The sequence below is a fragment of the Phyllobates terribilis genome, unplaced genomic scaffold (assembly GCF_046119375.1).
Source record: "Phyllobates terribilis strain yellow unplaced genomic scaffold, ASM4611937v1 Scaffold_5__5_contigs__length_657084704, whole genome shotgun sequence".
NCBI lineage: Eukaryota > Metazoa > Chordata > Amphibia > Anura > Dendrobatidae > Phyllobates > Phyllobates terribilis.
In genome coordinates this window covers 648,269,782-648,284,056 of record NW_027362765.1, presented here as the reverse complement: position 1 = coordinate 648,284,056, position 14,275 = coordinate 648,269,782, and the positions used below count along the sequence as shown (strand labels likewise).

General features: G+C 43.6%; 1 protein-coding gene and 1 long non-coding RNA gene across 6 annotated transcripts in view; one reads left to right on the top strand and one right to left on the bottom strand.

Annotated features, from left to right (window-relative positions):
* The window catches only part of LOC141273827 (uncharacterized), a 123,940-nt gene extending 121,544 nt beyond the window's left edge, over positions 1-2,396 (bottom strand). For both annotated transcript variants that reach the window (XR_012322141.1, XR_012322140.1), the window contains exon 1: positions 2,238-2,396. This is a non-coding gene — a long non-coding RNA (uncharacterized lncRNA). The remainder of the gene's footprint in view (positions 1-2,237) is intronic.
* LOC141273826 (uncharacterized) overlaps positions 2,154-14,275 on the top strand; it is a 36,355-nt gene continuing 24,233 nt past the window's right edge. Inside the window, exons 1-3 of one of the 4 annotated variants that reach the window (XM_073686216.1) lie at positions 2,154-2,305; positions 3,248-3,406; positions 4,672-4,768. In XM_073686216.1, the coding sequence (XP_073542317.1) occupies positions 3,282-3,406; positions 4,672-4,768 (222 nt within the window). In that variant the 5' untranslated portion in view covers positions 2,154-2,305; positions 3,248-3,281. Of the gene's footprint in view, positions 2,306-3,247; positions 3,407-4,670; positions 4,769-13,019; positions 13,057-14,275 lie in introns of those variants that run through there. The other 3 variants (XM_073686217.1, XM_073686218.1, XM_073686219.1) reach the window with 3 other exon arrangements.

Here is a 14,275-nt window from a genome sequence, read left to right as displayed (position 1 = left end):
ATGCTCGAGTCTCTGCCCCATATGCTTCGCGGCCAAAACACTTTACGGGGATTGCCTGCCATGCACGAGCGATCCCCGCATGTTTTTTTTTGGGTGTCTAATAACCGTGAAACATGCGGAGCAGGGACTCGAGCATGTCACTCGAGCACACGCTGTACATGGTGCATACCTGAGTACCCGATGCAAACTCAAGTAGCGAGCACTTGCGCTCAAGAATAATGACAACTTATTCAATATGATGACCTAATGTAAACAAATTCTGTGCCGTACCTCTGGGTTCAAAATGTTCACTATACACCTTAATAAAATCCTTGAGGGGTATAGTTTCCAAAATGGGGACACTTGTGGGGGAGCTCCACTGTTTAGGCACATCACGGGCTCTCCAAACGCGACATGGTGTCCGCTAACAAATTGAATGGAAAATCGGCTCAAATTGTTAGTGGACGCCATGTTGCGTTTGGAGAGCCCCTGTGTGCCCAAACATTGGAGCTCCCCCACAAGTGACCCCATTTTGGAATCTAGACCCCCCAAGGCACCTATCTAGATGCATAGTGAGCACTTGGAACCCCCAGGTGCTTCACAAATTGATTCGTAAAAATGAAAAAGTGAAAAAAAAAACACTTTTTCATTTTTACGAATCAATTTGTGAAGCACCTAGGGGTTCCAAGTGCTCACTATGCATCTAGATAGGTGCCTTGGGGGGTCTAGTTTCCAAAATGGGGTCACTTGTGGGGGAGCTCCAAAGTTTGGGCACACAGGGGCTCTCCAAACACAACATGGCGTCCGCTAATTATTCAAGCAAATTTTACAATCAAAAAGTCAAATGGCGCTCCTTCCCTTCCGAGCCCTACAGTGCGCCCAAACAGTGTTTCTTCCCCAAATATTGGGTATCTGCGTGCCCAGGGGAAATTGTACAACAAATTTTGGGGTCCATTTTTTCTTGTTACCCCTGTGAAAATAAAAAAAATTGGGTCTAAAGTAACATTTTTGTGAAAAAAGTTAAATGTTCATTTTTTTCTTCCACATTCAAAAAATTCCTGTGAAGCACCTGAAGGGTTAATAAAGTTCTTGAATGTGGTTTTGAGCACCTTGAGGGGTGCAGTTTTTAGAATGGTGTCACTTTGGGGTATTTTCTGTCATAAAGACCCCTCAAAGTGACATCAAATGTGATGTGGTCCCTAAAAAAATGGTTTTATAAATTTTGTTGAAAAATGAGAAATCGCTGGTCAACTTTTAACCCTTATAGCTCCCTAACAAAAAAAAATTTTGGTTCCAAAATTGTGCTGATGTAAAGTAGACATGTGGGAAATGTTATTTATTAACTATTTTGTGTGACATATCGCTCTGATTTCAGGGCTTAAAAATTCAAATTTTGAAAATTGCAAAATTTTCGCCAAATTTCCGTTTTTTTCACAAATAAACGCAAGTGATATCAAAGAAATTTTACCACTATCATGAAGTACAATATGTTACGAAAAAACAGACTCAGAATCAGGGGGATCCGTTGAAGCGTTCCAGAGTAATTACCTCATAAAGTGACAGTGGTCAGAATTGTAAAAATTGGCCTGGTCATTAACGTGGAAACCACCCGCGGGGCTTAAGGGGTTAAATATTAGGCAGGAAAATTTCCCAATGCAGCCACTCTGACATGAACTTGAAAAGTAAATACACTGGCCTCATCAGGTCTAACAGATATAAAAATTGTAAGCAGTTTGTATAGTGAAATTCGGTGTCAGATCCATGGTTGCCGTGTGGGCTACTAAGTTTAACCCCTTCTGCTAAGGTGCACACACTTCTATGAGTGAAAATTCAATGGATTCCTGGAAACCCCTAATTTGGTAAATGAGCCATTTTAGCATACATTTGTGCAAAACGTTTGTTGGGTGTGAACTCCCTTTTACTGCACACAGCGGCGCTCCCTATGAATGAATCATTGACCCTGTAGGATGCCCGTGAACGTTTAGGATAGCTACCGCACATATGTCCGTATGTCAAAAGCCACAAAGAGGGCACCTTCCGCTTACTTTCGGCAACTCTTCTATCGCACAAGTACTTCTCCTAGATGCCAATCATTTTTAAATGTTGTACATCAGTTATCTAAACGCTCATGCGTTTCACAGGGTCCAGAGGCTGCTGCTTAGGACTTCCTGTTTGCGTGTCAAAAGGCGGAAGTGGCGCTATACTATGCGCCGAAAGCAGAGTGTGTGCGCCGCACTCGGAAGCTGCTCATTGCTCACCTGATGAGACTTTCTCGGATCCCTGTTCGTCTCCTACAGCCGGTGTCCTTCAGTCTGGAGTGTGCTCCGTACGTGACTCCGCCAGCAGACGCTGAATACGTCATGTCCCTCCTGCACACAGACATACGCCTCCTCTCACTGACTCCTCCCTTCAGAGATGCCCACTTCCCCTATTGGCATCCTTGTTAGGGTTCACATGTTGGGAGCCACCATCATCACCTCTCAGCCTGACTCCTCAGCGTTCATATATGTGGCATGGATGCTCCTCCATCTACAGCCCCCATGTCCTCATCCTCTGTTACTCCTCATGCCACATGCCCTGTACTTTCTGTTCCTCCATGCTTAACTAGTCAGTGGCATTATGGTCAGTTGCGTGGGTCTATCTTTTTTTATCTGATGGAGGAGAGCAATCCATTACTAGTCATCAAGTACATGAACATTTGAAGTGATAGTCCGAGTCATTAAAGAGACTGTAATATACTAAATCCTATCTTTGTGTAATGGACTCACTGTTAGGATTCCACTCTGTATCACAATCCTAGTTCGCTTCACGTTATGGCTTACATCTGCATACAGACAATCGTGACGATCGCTTTTTTCTTTAATCTCTTTCAACTTACACCACTGAGATACAAAATCTGACCAGCACCTCCCATCAGACTGAAGCGAGTATAAACAGGTGCAAGCTGCTGTGACTACATATACAAACTAAATAGTGCTGCGACCACTCTGAGTGCTAACATGTACACAATCATTGAATTCAGACCACCGAGAAAAGTGGAAGAGAAGGCGGTCAGTACTTCAGTATAGCATTATGTAAATTGCTTATGAGCAGTCTCATGACCCCTGATTGTGAACATTGTCATCCTAACAGCGAGCACACATTACACTTCAGATTCAGCATGTTATAGTCCCGCTACATACCAGCACAGTGACTGGAGCAGGTAGATTACTCCATTAAATGTTATAGAAAAACAATGTACTTTCACTGATGTCTCTATCACTTACAGAGACTGAGCCGAGCATTTCTAACAGAAAGTGATAATGGAGAACCAGCTTGACGAGAACCTGACTGACATCAAAGACGAAGCGTTAGAAGAAGACGATGAGATCTGTGTGAAGCTTGTCCAGGAACTTAAAGAAGAGAAGTCTTCAGGTATCTGCAGAGGGGAGTATTGGCCTCTGTGTAATCTCTGGAAATGACCTCCTTGAAGAAGTCTTAGCCAAGCTCTAAAATTAGAACCGGTATTTTAGTCACTTAAAGGGAATTTATCACTTATATTTTTGTTTTTACTAATGAAAGCCAGATAATTATAAACTTTCTTTTCAAATCTATTTATTTGCTGATAGATTTTGTGATGCTATTTTCTGTTAAGTGATTATGAGATGCTTAAAAGGTTACCCCCCCCATCCAAGTCATTTTGTATCCCTTGAATAAGGGATAACTGGCTGGAAGCACTAGCAATCCCCAGATGGAAACATCTGAACAGGCAGAGGTGGCACTTACATAGACATACTCTCATGGCATAGCCTGTGGATATATACTTACAGTCTGACATTCCTTTTTAATCTATTTCTGGTTTTGGCTAAGAACGCTGTCATTACAGCTGCAGAATTTTTCCAAAAACTGTTTGTGAAACCACCTGTAAAATGACTGTCCGGACCAGAGATCAAAATTTTATACAAGCTAGCTAAATGTTTCCCAACCTACAACAGATGATTTCAGGATTTCCTTAGTATTACACAGGTGATGAATATGGAATTATTTTCAAGGCATCAGGAATTGCCACAGGTTCTCTCACCTGAGCAATACTAAGAAAATCCTGAAAACCTGATCTAATGGGGGCTGCAAGGACTGGAGTTTGGGAAACACTGGGCTACTTCCTATACAGGATGCTAGTCTGTTATTTCTTTCTTCCTTACATCTTGCCATCTGGCTGCTCTTTTGCTCTGCTCTATTAGTCAGACCAGTGATTTCTGACTCCAGCTTAGATACAGTGTCACTTGGTAGTCTCTGGTGGTGTCTGTACCATATCTCTTGCCCTATTATTGGATCAGACAGCTGCTCCCTTTCTCATCCTATAATTTTGCTCCCTTAGATATGTTGCTTTATACGATGTACGCCTATTACAGGTTACGGGCTCACAAGGAAGTCAATGCATGTAGGGCAGATTTCTAATACAGCAAGCAAAATAATGTTAAAGTACAGACTAGTAAACTAGCATTGACCAAATAATAGCTAAATTCTGCTTATATACTGAGGGGTTAGTATAGGTGAGAGCCTGAAGGGGTACTTTAGTTTGGATCTTAGGAATTTTCAAGGAAAACAAAACACATCACTATGAACAGTGTTTTCACCCGAAGTTGTCTGTCGCATCTTAGAACAAATATGGTTGTAACTTTGTTTAGTATCTGTGTGTGTGTTCCCTACAGGTGGATCCAGTAGCAGTGATACACCAGAGAGGTGCTCAAGTCCTAATTATTTCTGGGATAGTCAAGACAAAATTAATGATGCCCTACCGGATCCTCAGGTAGATGATACAGTGGTCTTATTGAAAGTAAATTCACCATTCTATTGAAGAGGTGTTTGAGTCTTAGGCCATGGTCCCACTATCAGTATTTGGTCAGTATTCGGTCAGTATTTTTTCTCACGAGTGGGAGCCAAAACCAGGAGTGGGTGATAAATGCAGAATTGGTGACTTGTTTCTATTATACCTTTTCTCTGATTGTTCCTCACCTGGTTTTGGCTCCCACTCCTTAGAAAATATACTGACTGGATACTGACCAAATACTGATAGTGGGGCCGTGGCCTTAAAGGAATTGTCCACAAGATCGGTGATAACTTGCTGATCGGTGGGTGTTCCATTGATGGGACCCACACTGATTAGGGAATTTACAGTATATCACAAAAGTGTGTACACCCCTCACATTTTAGTAAATATTTTATATCTTTTCCTGGGCTAACACTGAAGATACGACACTTTGATACAATGTAAAGTAGTCATTGTACCACTTGTTTAACAGTGTAAATTTGGTGTGCCCTCTAAATAACTCAACATAGCCATTCATGTCTAAACTGTTGGCAACAAACACCCCTAAGTGAAAAAGGCCAAATTAGCCATTTCCCTCCCCAGTGTCATATGACTCATTAGTGTTATAAGGTCACATGTGTGAGTGGGGAGAAGGTGTGTTGTAATCGCTCTCACACTCTCATACTGGTCACTGGAATTTCATCATGGGATCTCATGGCAAAGAACTCTCTAAGGATCTGAAAAATATAATTGTTGCTCTACATGCAGATGGCTTAGGTTATAAGAAGATTGCCAACACCATGAAACTGAGCTGCAGCATGGTGGCCAAGACCATACAGTGGTTTAACAAGACAGGTTCCACTCAGAACTGGCCTCGCCATGGTCGACCAAGGAAGCACGTGTTCAGCATCATATCTAGAGGTTGTCTTTTCAAAATAGACATATGAGTGCTGCCAGCATTGCTCCAGAGGTTACAGGGGTTGGTGGTCAGCCTGTCAGTGCCTAGACTATACCACACACTGCATCAAATTGGTCTGCATGGCTGTCGTCCCAGAAGGAAGCCTCTTCTAAAGATGAACGCCTGCAAACAGTTTACTGAAGACAAGCAGACTAAGAACATGGATTACTGGAACCATGTCCTGTCATCTGATAAGACCAAGATAAATAGATAAACTTATTTGGTTCAGATAGTGTCAAGCGTTTGTGGCAGTAACCAGGTGAGGAGTATAAAGACACGTGTGTCTTGCTTACAATTAAGTACGGTGGGTGGGAGTGTCATGGTTTTGGGCTGCATGAGTGTCGCCGGCTGTGTACACTTTATTGAGGGAATCGGGAATGCCAACATGTTCATTGACATACTGAAACAGAGCATGATCCCCTCCCTTCGGAAATTGGGTCACAGGGCAGTATTCCAACATGATAACAACCCCAAACACACCTACAAGATGACCACTGCTTTGCTAAAGAAACTGAGGGTAAAGGAGCAGGACTGGTCGAGCATGTCTCCAGACCTAAACCCTATTGAGCATCTATGGGGCATCCTCAAACGGAATGTGGAGGAGCGCAAGGTCTCTAACACTCGCCAGATCCATGATGTCTTCATGAAGGAGTGGAAGAGGATTCCAGTGGCAACCTGTGAAGCTCTAGCTGACTGCATGACCAAGAGAGTTAAGAAAAGAAAGAAAATTATTGTGGCCATACAAAATATTGACAGTTTCGGCACAATTTGGCCAATTTCACTTAGGTGTGTACTCACTTTTGTTCCCAGCAGTTTAGACATTGATGGTTGTGTGTTGAGTTATTTAGAGGGCACACCAAATCTACACTGTTAGGCTGCGTGCCCACTATGCGTTTTTCAAGCGTTTTTACCGCGGAATTTCCGCAGCGAAAACGCTTAAAAAACGTTTGGTAATACGTGCCCCATGGTCCCCAATGATAATCCACATGTGCTGTGCACATGCTGCGGAAATTTCAGCTGCGGATTATCATTGCTGAAAAATTTCCATTAATTTTGTGGACACACAGGTAATCGCCGCCATTGACTTGCATTGGACCGCGTGACATCCGCATCACTGCATCTGTACATGCGAATATCAATGTGCGGATGATACCCGGGTTTGGAGAAGATGAGACTCTCCTCCAGACCTGGGTACCATAATACCTGTTAAAAAAAGAATTTAAAATAAAAAATAAAAATTATACTTACCTTCCGATGTCCTCCCGTTTTTTCTCCCCTCCGTCTGGTCTGCTGTATGGGTCGCGGTGTTGTGAAGGACCTGCCATGACGCCATTGAGTCATGTGACCTGTCACATGTATCAATGACGTCACCGCAGGTCCTTCACACCACCACGAGCCGCCCAAAACACCGGACACAGCGGAGAAAACACCGGGAGGACATCGGAAGGTAAGTATAATCTTTTTTTTATTCGTAGTCCCATGACAGCACCACGAGAGAGAGAGGATCCGCCCATCAAGGACAGGAAACCTACAGGTTAAAAAGGGCGGCACCTCTCTCCCGCCTCAGTTTAGGTTTCCTGTCCATGATGGGAGACCTCTCAGGCTTACCTGCAGGATGAAGACGGTCTCTTGCCCCAGATGGAATCGACAGGGTGTTTGGAGTAATGAAGTCTCCCACCCTGGGTCGGTCCTGGACCTCTGGAGACTCCACGGCAGGGCTCATTGGGGCGCCTCCGTGTGCGTTGCGGCAGGCGTGACATCCCCTCACTGGAGGTAGATGTCCGCCATGTGTGGAGCCGCATGCGGGATTCCTTCTCCCCGGCTACGCAATGCAAGAGTTCTGGTCCGCACCAGCAGGGAACGTGACAGGCGCGGCCCTGTGACGTATTTCCGGTGTGTCGGAGACGCCACCGGAAGTGGGCGGAGCTCGCGCGCGCAACCCGGAAGCTGCGTGCGAGCATGAAGACGCCGGGAGTCCAGGCTGGAGCTGCTAACAGCTAATGGTTTGGCTAGAACACGGCAGTTAGCCCACCTGGGGGAGGGGGGTGGGGGTGTGACCTCCTTCCAGAGCCCCCAGGGAGAAAAAAGAAAAAAAAAAAAAAAAAATAACCCACACAGGTACCAAGTATGGCCAGTATAAAAGGTTACTGGCAACATACGGAGGTGCTTCCCAGCCCATTGTTTTTGCCTTGGTAAACATGGGAGATACACAGGAGCAGCTATCACCTCAGCAAGAACAACTGCTGCAGGAGCAGCCCTCTGGGGAGCCCTCACAACTGGCGGTGCAACGACATTCCCGGTCTGAGTCCAATCGTTCGGCTAGAAAGTTCACCGCAAAAAGCCGAAAAGAAGGTCCGGATGTTCGGCGCGATTCTCCGCCGGTTAAGATGAATTCTTCTGGTTCTACGGTACCAAATATTCCATGGGTAAGTGGAATCTTCATGAAAGTTCTACTAATTCTTCCTCCTCCTTCTCTGTCTATAACTTTCTTTCAGAGCAAGAAATGTTCATTTAAGTCTAAACATAAGGAATGTGCCCTATGCAGCAATCCGCTCCCTGATGCATATGTTAAGAACTTGTGCCAACCTTGTATTGACACGGTAGTGACAGAAGAGTCCCCGGGATTTTCCTTGGGCCTAAAGTCTTTAATTAGAGAAGAAATAGGCAAGGCTCTGCAGGGAAAATCTGAGTCCAGCCATGTTCCTAGGGACCCTCAGCCGGGCTCAGATTCTGATATTTCAGACATTTCTTCTTCCTCTCTCTCTTCCTCTGATAGCGAGTCGGATAGACAGTGTTTTCCTCTGCAAGAGGTTGATGCCTTGGTGAAAGCTGTCCGGACTACCATGAGCATTATAGACACGAGGCCAGAAAAATCTGTAGAGGATGTAATGTTTGGGGGATTAGGTCAGAAGAAGAAAACATGCTTCCATTTAAATACAAGAGTCAAAGATCTCATTGACAGAGAGTGGCAAAAACCAGACAGGAAGGGCAGCGTTCCTCCCTCTTTTAAAAGGAGGTATCCATTTGATGATGCCGCTTGTACCTCTTGGTCAAAAGCACCAAGGTTAGATGCCGCCATCGCGAAGGCATCAAAAAAGTCTTCTCTCCCATTTGATGACATGGGAGCATTAAGAGACCCCCTGGACAGACGAGCCGATACCTTCCTGAAAGGTGCGTGGGAGACAGCTGCAGGAGCTCTGAAACCTGCAGTAGCAGCCACCTGCACATCGAGAGCCCTAATGGTTTGGCTAGAACAGTTAGACAATCAGCTAAAGGAGGGTGTCTCTAGGAAGGAGATTATTTCTTCCCTTCCCCAGGTCCAGGGTGCTGCCGCCTTTCTTGCTGATGCGTCTGCGGACTCGGTTAGATTAGCAGCAAAATCATCAGCTCTGTCAAATGCTGCTCGACGAGCCCTATGGATTAAATGCTGGCCTGGAGATATACAGACGAAGTCTAGACTTTGTACAATCCCTCGCGAAGGGGAATATCTTTTCGGCCAGACCATGGACGAACTGTTGGAAAAAGCCGGAGATCCTAAGAAGGGATTTAAAAGAAATTTATCCGAAGGAGATTTTTCAGAGAACAAGAGAAATTCGAAGAAAGAGTTCGCAAAGGTAGAGGCCTACTCTTTGGTTCTTCTTCCAAAAATGAACAGAAACCAGGGAAATCACAATCGGCCCAGGTGGGAGGGAGATTGTCGTTATTTCTCCCAGCTTGGGAACGAATTTCACATAGTAATTGGATTTTGAGCCCAATTAAATTTGGTCTTAAATTTCAATTTCAAGCTCTTCCTTACAGAAGATTCATGATTGTTCCCTCTAGTTCCTCCCCAGAATGGCAGACTGCCCTCTTATCGGAAGTTCAAGTCCTAATAAAGAAAAATGTCCTGATTGAGGTTCCGGATTCAGAAGAGGGTCACGGATTCTACTCCCCGCTCTTCCTGGTCCCCAAACCAGATGGGTGTTTCAGGACAGTCATAAATTTAAGATCTTTGAATAGCTTCCTTAAAATAGACACCTTTAAAATGGAATCCTTAAAAACGATAATAAAATTGCTTTTTCCCCACTGTTATATGGTAGTTCTGGATCTTAAAGATGCTTATTACCATGTTCCCATTCATAAGGACTATCAAAAGTATCTGAGGATGGCTATTGAAATAGGTGGGGTGGTTAAACACTTTCAGTATACTGCTCTTCCCTTTGGGTTAGCTATAGCCCCGCAAATTTTTACCAAGCTAGTGGCAGAGGTTATGGCCCATAATAAGAGAAAGAGACATCTTAATAATCCCTTACCTTGATGATTTCCTGATAGTGGGGAACTCCTTTGTTCAATGCGAGGCCCACCTTCAGGTAACTATTTCTGTCCTGGAGGGACTAGGTTGGTTTTTAAATCTGGAAAAATCTAGATTGACTCCACTAAAAGCTCAACAGTTTCTGGGGGTCATTTTAGATTCTGAAAGACAATTATGCTATTTATCAGAAGAAAAGATTGCAAAAATCCAGGGCTTGGTAAGACATTGTGTGGATAGACCCTCTATGATACTCCGTAAAGCCATGTCATTATTAGGGACCTTGACCTCGAGTTTTTCGGCGGTGCGTTGGTCCCAACTTCACTCAAGGGCACTTCAATGGGACATATTGTATAACGACTCGATCCTAGATGGACATCTAGACCGGGAGTATACCTTGGCCCCTCGCTCCTTACAATCCCTTCGTTGGTGGTTAGTACACACTAATCTTTCTAGGGGGGTCCCTTGGGAATGTAAGCCTACTGCAGTCTTGACTACAGATGCAAGTGCTACAGGTTGGGGAGCTCATTTTGAAGGTAACTTAGTTCAGGGGACCTGGTCAGAAGATGAGGTGCGGTTTTCCTCAAATGTTAAGGAACTTTTGGCGGTTGATTATGCGTTCAACAAGTTCCTTGTATATTTACAGGGCCAGGATGTGCGTATACTCTCGGACATCCTGCTATGACTAAGGGTCAAATATGATCCGAAACGCGTAAGCCTACACACGCTTTTATCTCTGTTGAAATTGTATTTTTTAACGATGGATTAAATAAAGGCTTTTTTTAATTTTTCTACATCGTGTGCTGGAAAAACTATTTTTTGCTTTCACTCTCGGACAATCAAGTCTCAGTAGCTTATATAAATCATCAAGGGGGAACCCGTTCAAGAGACTTAATGAGAATAGCGGACAGACTTCTTCAGAATGCAGAAGATCATTGTCTCTCCCTTTCTGCTGTTCATCTAAGAGGGAAATAAAACGTCACAGCAGATTTTCTCAGCCGTACTTCCATAAAAGAAGGAGAATGGTCCTTGAACCCTCAGATATTCTCCAGGATTGTTGCAATGTGGGGTCTTCCAACAGTGGACTTATTTGCAACAAAATCCAATCGAAAGGTGACAACATTTTGTTCCCTAAACCCCAGGGAAAAACCCCTGGCAGTGGACGCCTTCATGGTTCCCTGGGAATTCCCTTTGGCATATGCATTTCCTCCCTTGATCCTGCTCCCATCAGTTATAAGGAAGATCAGGGCAGACAAAGCGAGAATAATTCTTATATGCCCCTTTTGACCCAAAAGACCGTGGTTCTCTTATCTCCGGAGAATGTCCATAACAGACCCCTGGGTTCTTCCGGAGATTCCGGGCCTTCTCACTCAGGGTCCAGTTTCCCATCCTCCAGCCTCAAATCTCCATTTAACGGCATGGAATTTGAAAGGGAGCTGTTAACCAGCAAAGGTTTCTCCACAAATGTAGTAAATACTCTCCTATGTAGCAGAAAACCCGTTACTACCCGCATTTATGCTAGGACCTGGAGGAAGTTTCTGTCCTTTTCAAAATTTAAACCAGAGGATGGGCCCCCTATTGGGAAAATACTAGAATTTCTGCAGCGGGGTTTAGAACAGGGCCTTACCACGAGTACATTGAAGGTACAAATTTCGGCCTTGGGAGCTTTGTTTTCTTCCGATATAGCGGCTAATTATTGGGTAGCACGATTTATAAAAGCTTCTTTTAGGTGTAGACCTACTATTAAAACTAAATCCTCTCCCTGGGATTTAAATCTAGTCCTAAATGCTTTGACTAACCCTCCCTTCGAGCCCCTGGATTTAGCCTCCCATAAAATTATTCTTCTCAAAACAGCCCTGTTAGTTGCCCTAACGTCAGCGAGGAGAGTAAGTGACATACAGGCTCTTTCCATATCCCCACCATTTACTCAAATTCTGGATGATAGAATTATATTAAAACCTGACCCAGCCTTTCTTCCAAAGGTAGTCACTCGGTTCCATAGGACTCAGGAGATTAGTCTTCCAACTTTTTGTTTTCCCTTCCCCTAAAAATCAATAAGAGGAGAAACTACACACTTTGGATGTTAGGAGGTGCGTACTTAAATACCTGGAGGTTTCACATAGTTTTAGGAAAGATAGTTCCCTATTCATATGCCATCAGGGGGCTAGGAAAGGTTATAAAGCCTCAAAATCTACAATTGCGATATGGATTAGAGAGGCCACCGCCCTCGCCTACTCTTCAGGGGATAAGGAAGTACCGGAGGGGTTGAGAGCTCATTCCACCAGAGCAGTAGCTACCTCCTGGGTGGAGAAGACAGGAGTTTCCATCGAAGACATATGTAAGGCTGCCACCTGGTCTTCTCCCTCCACCTTCTATAGGCATTATAGATTGGATTTGGGTGTCTCTTCTGATCTCACCTTTGGGAGAAGGGTGCTTCAAGCTGTGGTCCCTCCCTAGTCTCTTTTCGTCTCTGTAATTCTCTCGTGGTGCTGTCATGGGAGTACGAATAAAGCCTTAGTTATTTACCGGTAACGGGATTTTTCGGAGCCCATGACAGCACCCTTATATTCCCTCCCTACACTGGTGTTTCGCACTCCTGTAGAATTAATTTCCTTTTTTGCACCCTCAGGGGAAGTTAGTTAAAGTATTTGGTTTAAAATGAATTTGTTTTGTTGTTATTTACCTGGTGGTCCTGTCATGCTCTGTTAACTAAACTGAGGCGGGAGGGAGGTGCCGCCCTTTTTAACCTGTAGGTTTCCTGTCCTTGATGGGCGGATCCTCTCTCTCTCGTGGTGCTGTCATGGGCTCCGAAAAATCCCGTTACCTGTAAGTAACTAAGGCTTTTTATTTTTTACCATTCTTATTCTTTTTTTTTTTTAACTATCTTGGTCACACTATATAAATCCATGCCAGTTGCCTCATGTAGAATGAATGGAGAGTATGGCTTACTTGTGCATTGCCACTCCATTCTAATGGGGATAAAAGTTCCCTGTTCTTCCATGCAGGTCCCAGTGGTCTGATACCCACAGATCACCTATGAGGGTAGGTGATAACTTGTTTTAACTAGACTACTAATTTAAGGCTTATTAGACTAAATCATCTGCATCAACCGACAATGTAATGTGTATGGTGGCTTCACAACTCCCCCAACAGATGATCTAGGGTAGAGAAAGATCCGCCTCAGTTTCAACAGCCTTTTGCTCTCCTTGGAGATAAGCCGCAGTCAGAGGAGACTCGAGAGAACACAGGAGTCCTAGGCTGAGTCAGGGATTCAGAATAGAGAGTTGTTGGGCAAATGATCTTTCAGCCAGCAGTTATCTAATGTCTATGGGGGTATTTAAAGAGGATCTGTTCAAATTAGGGTATTTTACTAATTACCTGTGATACTGTTTCTTTTGATATGGAATAACGTCTCAGTCTCCCAAAGGATGAGTTCACACACTTTCTCTGTAAATTAAGGAAAGTTTTATTGTAGCCACAAGAGCTCTGATCAATGTTAGAACAGAACTGCCTCCATTGTATTGGGGCCCAATTCTTATAGTAAAAATTGTGGGTTGTACATGGTAGGTGGGACATAGGAAGATTATAACATAACCAATCATCTTACAATATAAACAACTAACATCCAATCATTACTAATCAGGCGATTAAACAAAATGCTTACCTATGTACTTATATAATTACTTGATGCAATGTACCTGTTTTGTTGGTCAATGTGCTTTCCCTAGGTCAACCTGACCTCAAAAGGGCATTTTGACTAAGATAAGCAGCCCCTGCAAATACCACAGTGGCTTGGGTAAACTTTGCATCTTTGCTTAGAGATTATTTATTAATCTTATTATGATCTAGTTGTTTAAGCAGCATATTTTACTAAATTGGTTTTTTTATAGGAGTGTTAAAGGGATAAGATATATATTAAAATGGATTTGATTTTACGATATATTGAATTTCCTATCACTTTGATGCAACAGCTCTCATTAAACGCCACCCTTTTCCAATGCCCTGTCTGAATTTGTCCGAAGTGAAGTTTCTCTATAAATCAGCATGATTTTTGATGATTGGATGAGAAAGATTATCTGATAAGCTCCATCACTTCTTTATGAGAAGAAAATGATGGCGCCTTTAAACTGATCCTTTGATAAGCATTTTCCGTGAAATGGGTTGTGCTGGTGATATATTTAAAAAGAATAAAAGTTTTGCTCTACCAAATGGCGCTTTTAAAAATGGCTTACAGTGGTCTAGACTAACACAAGGATTAGCA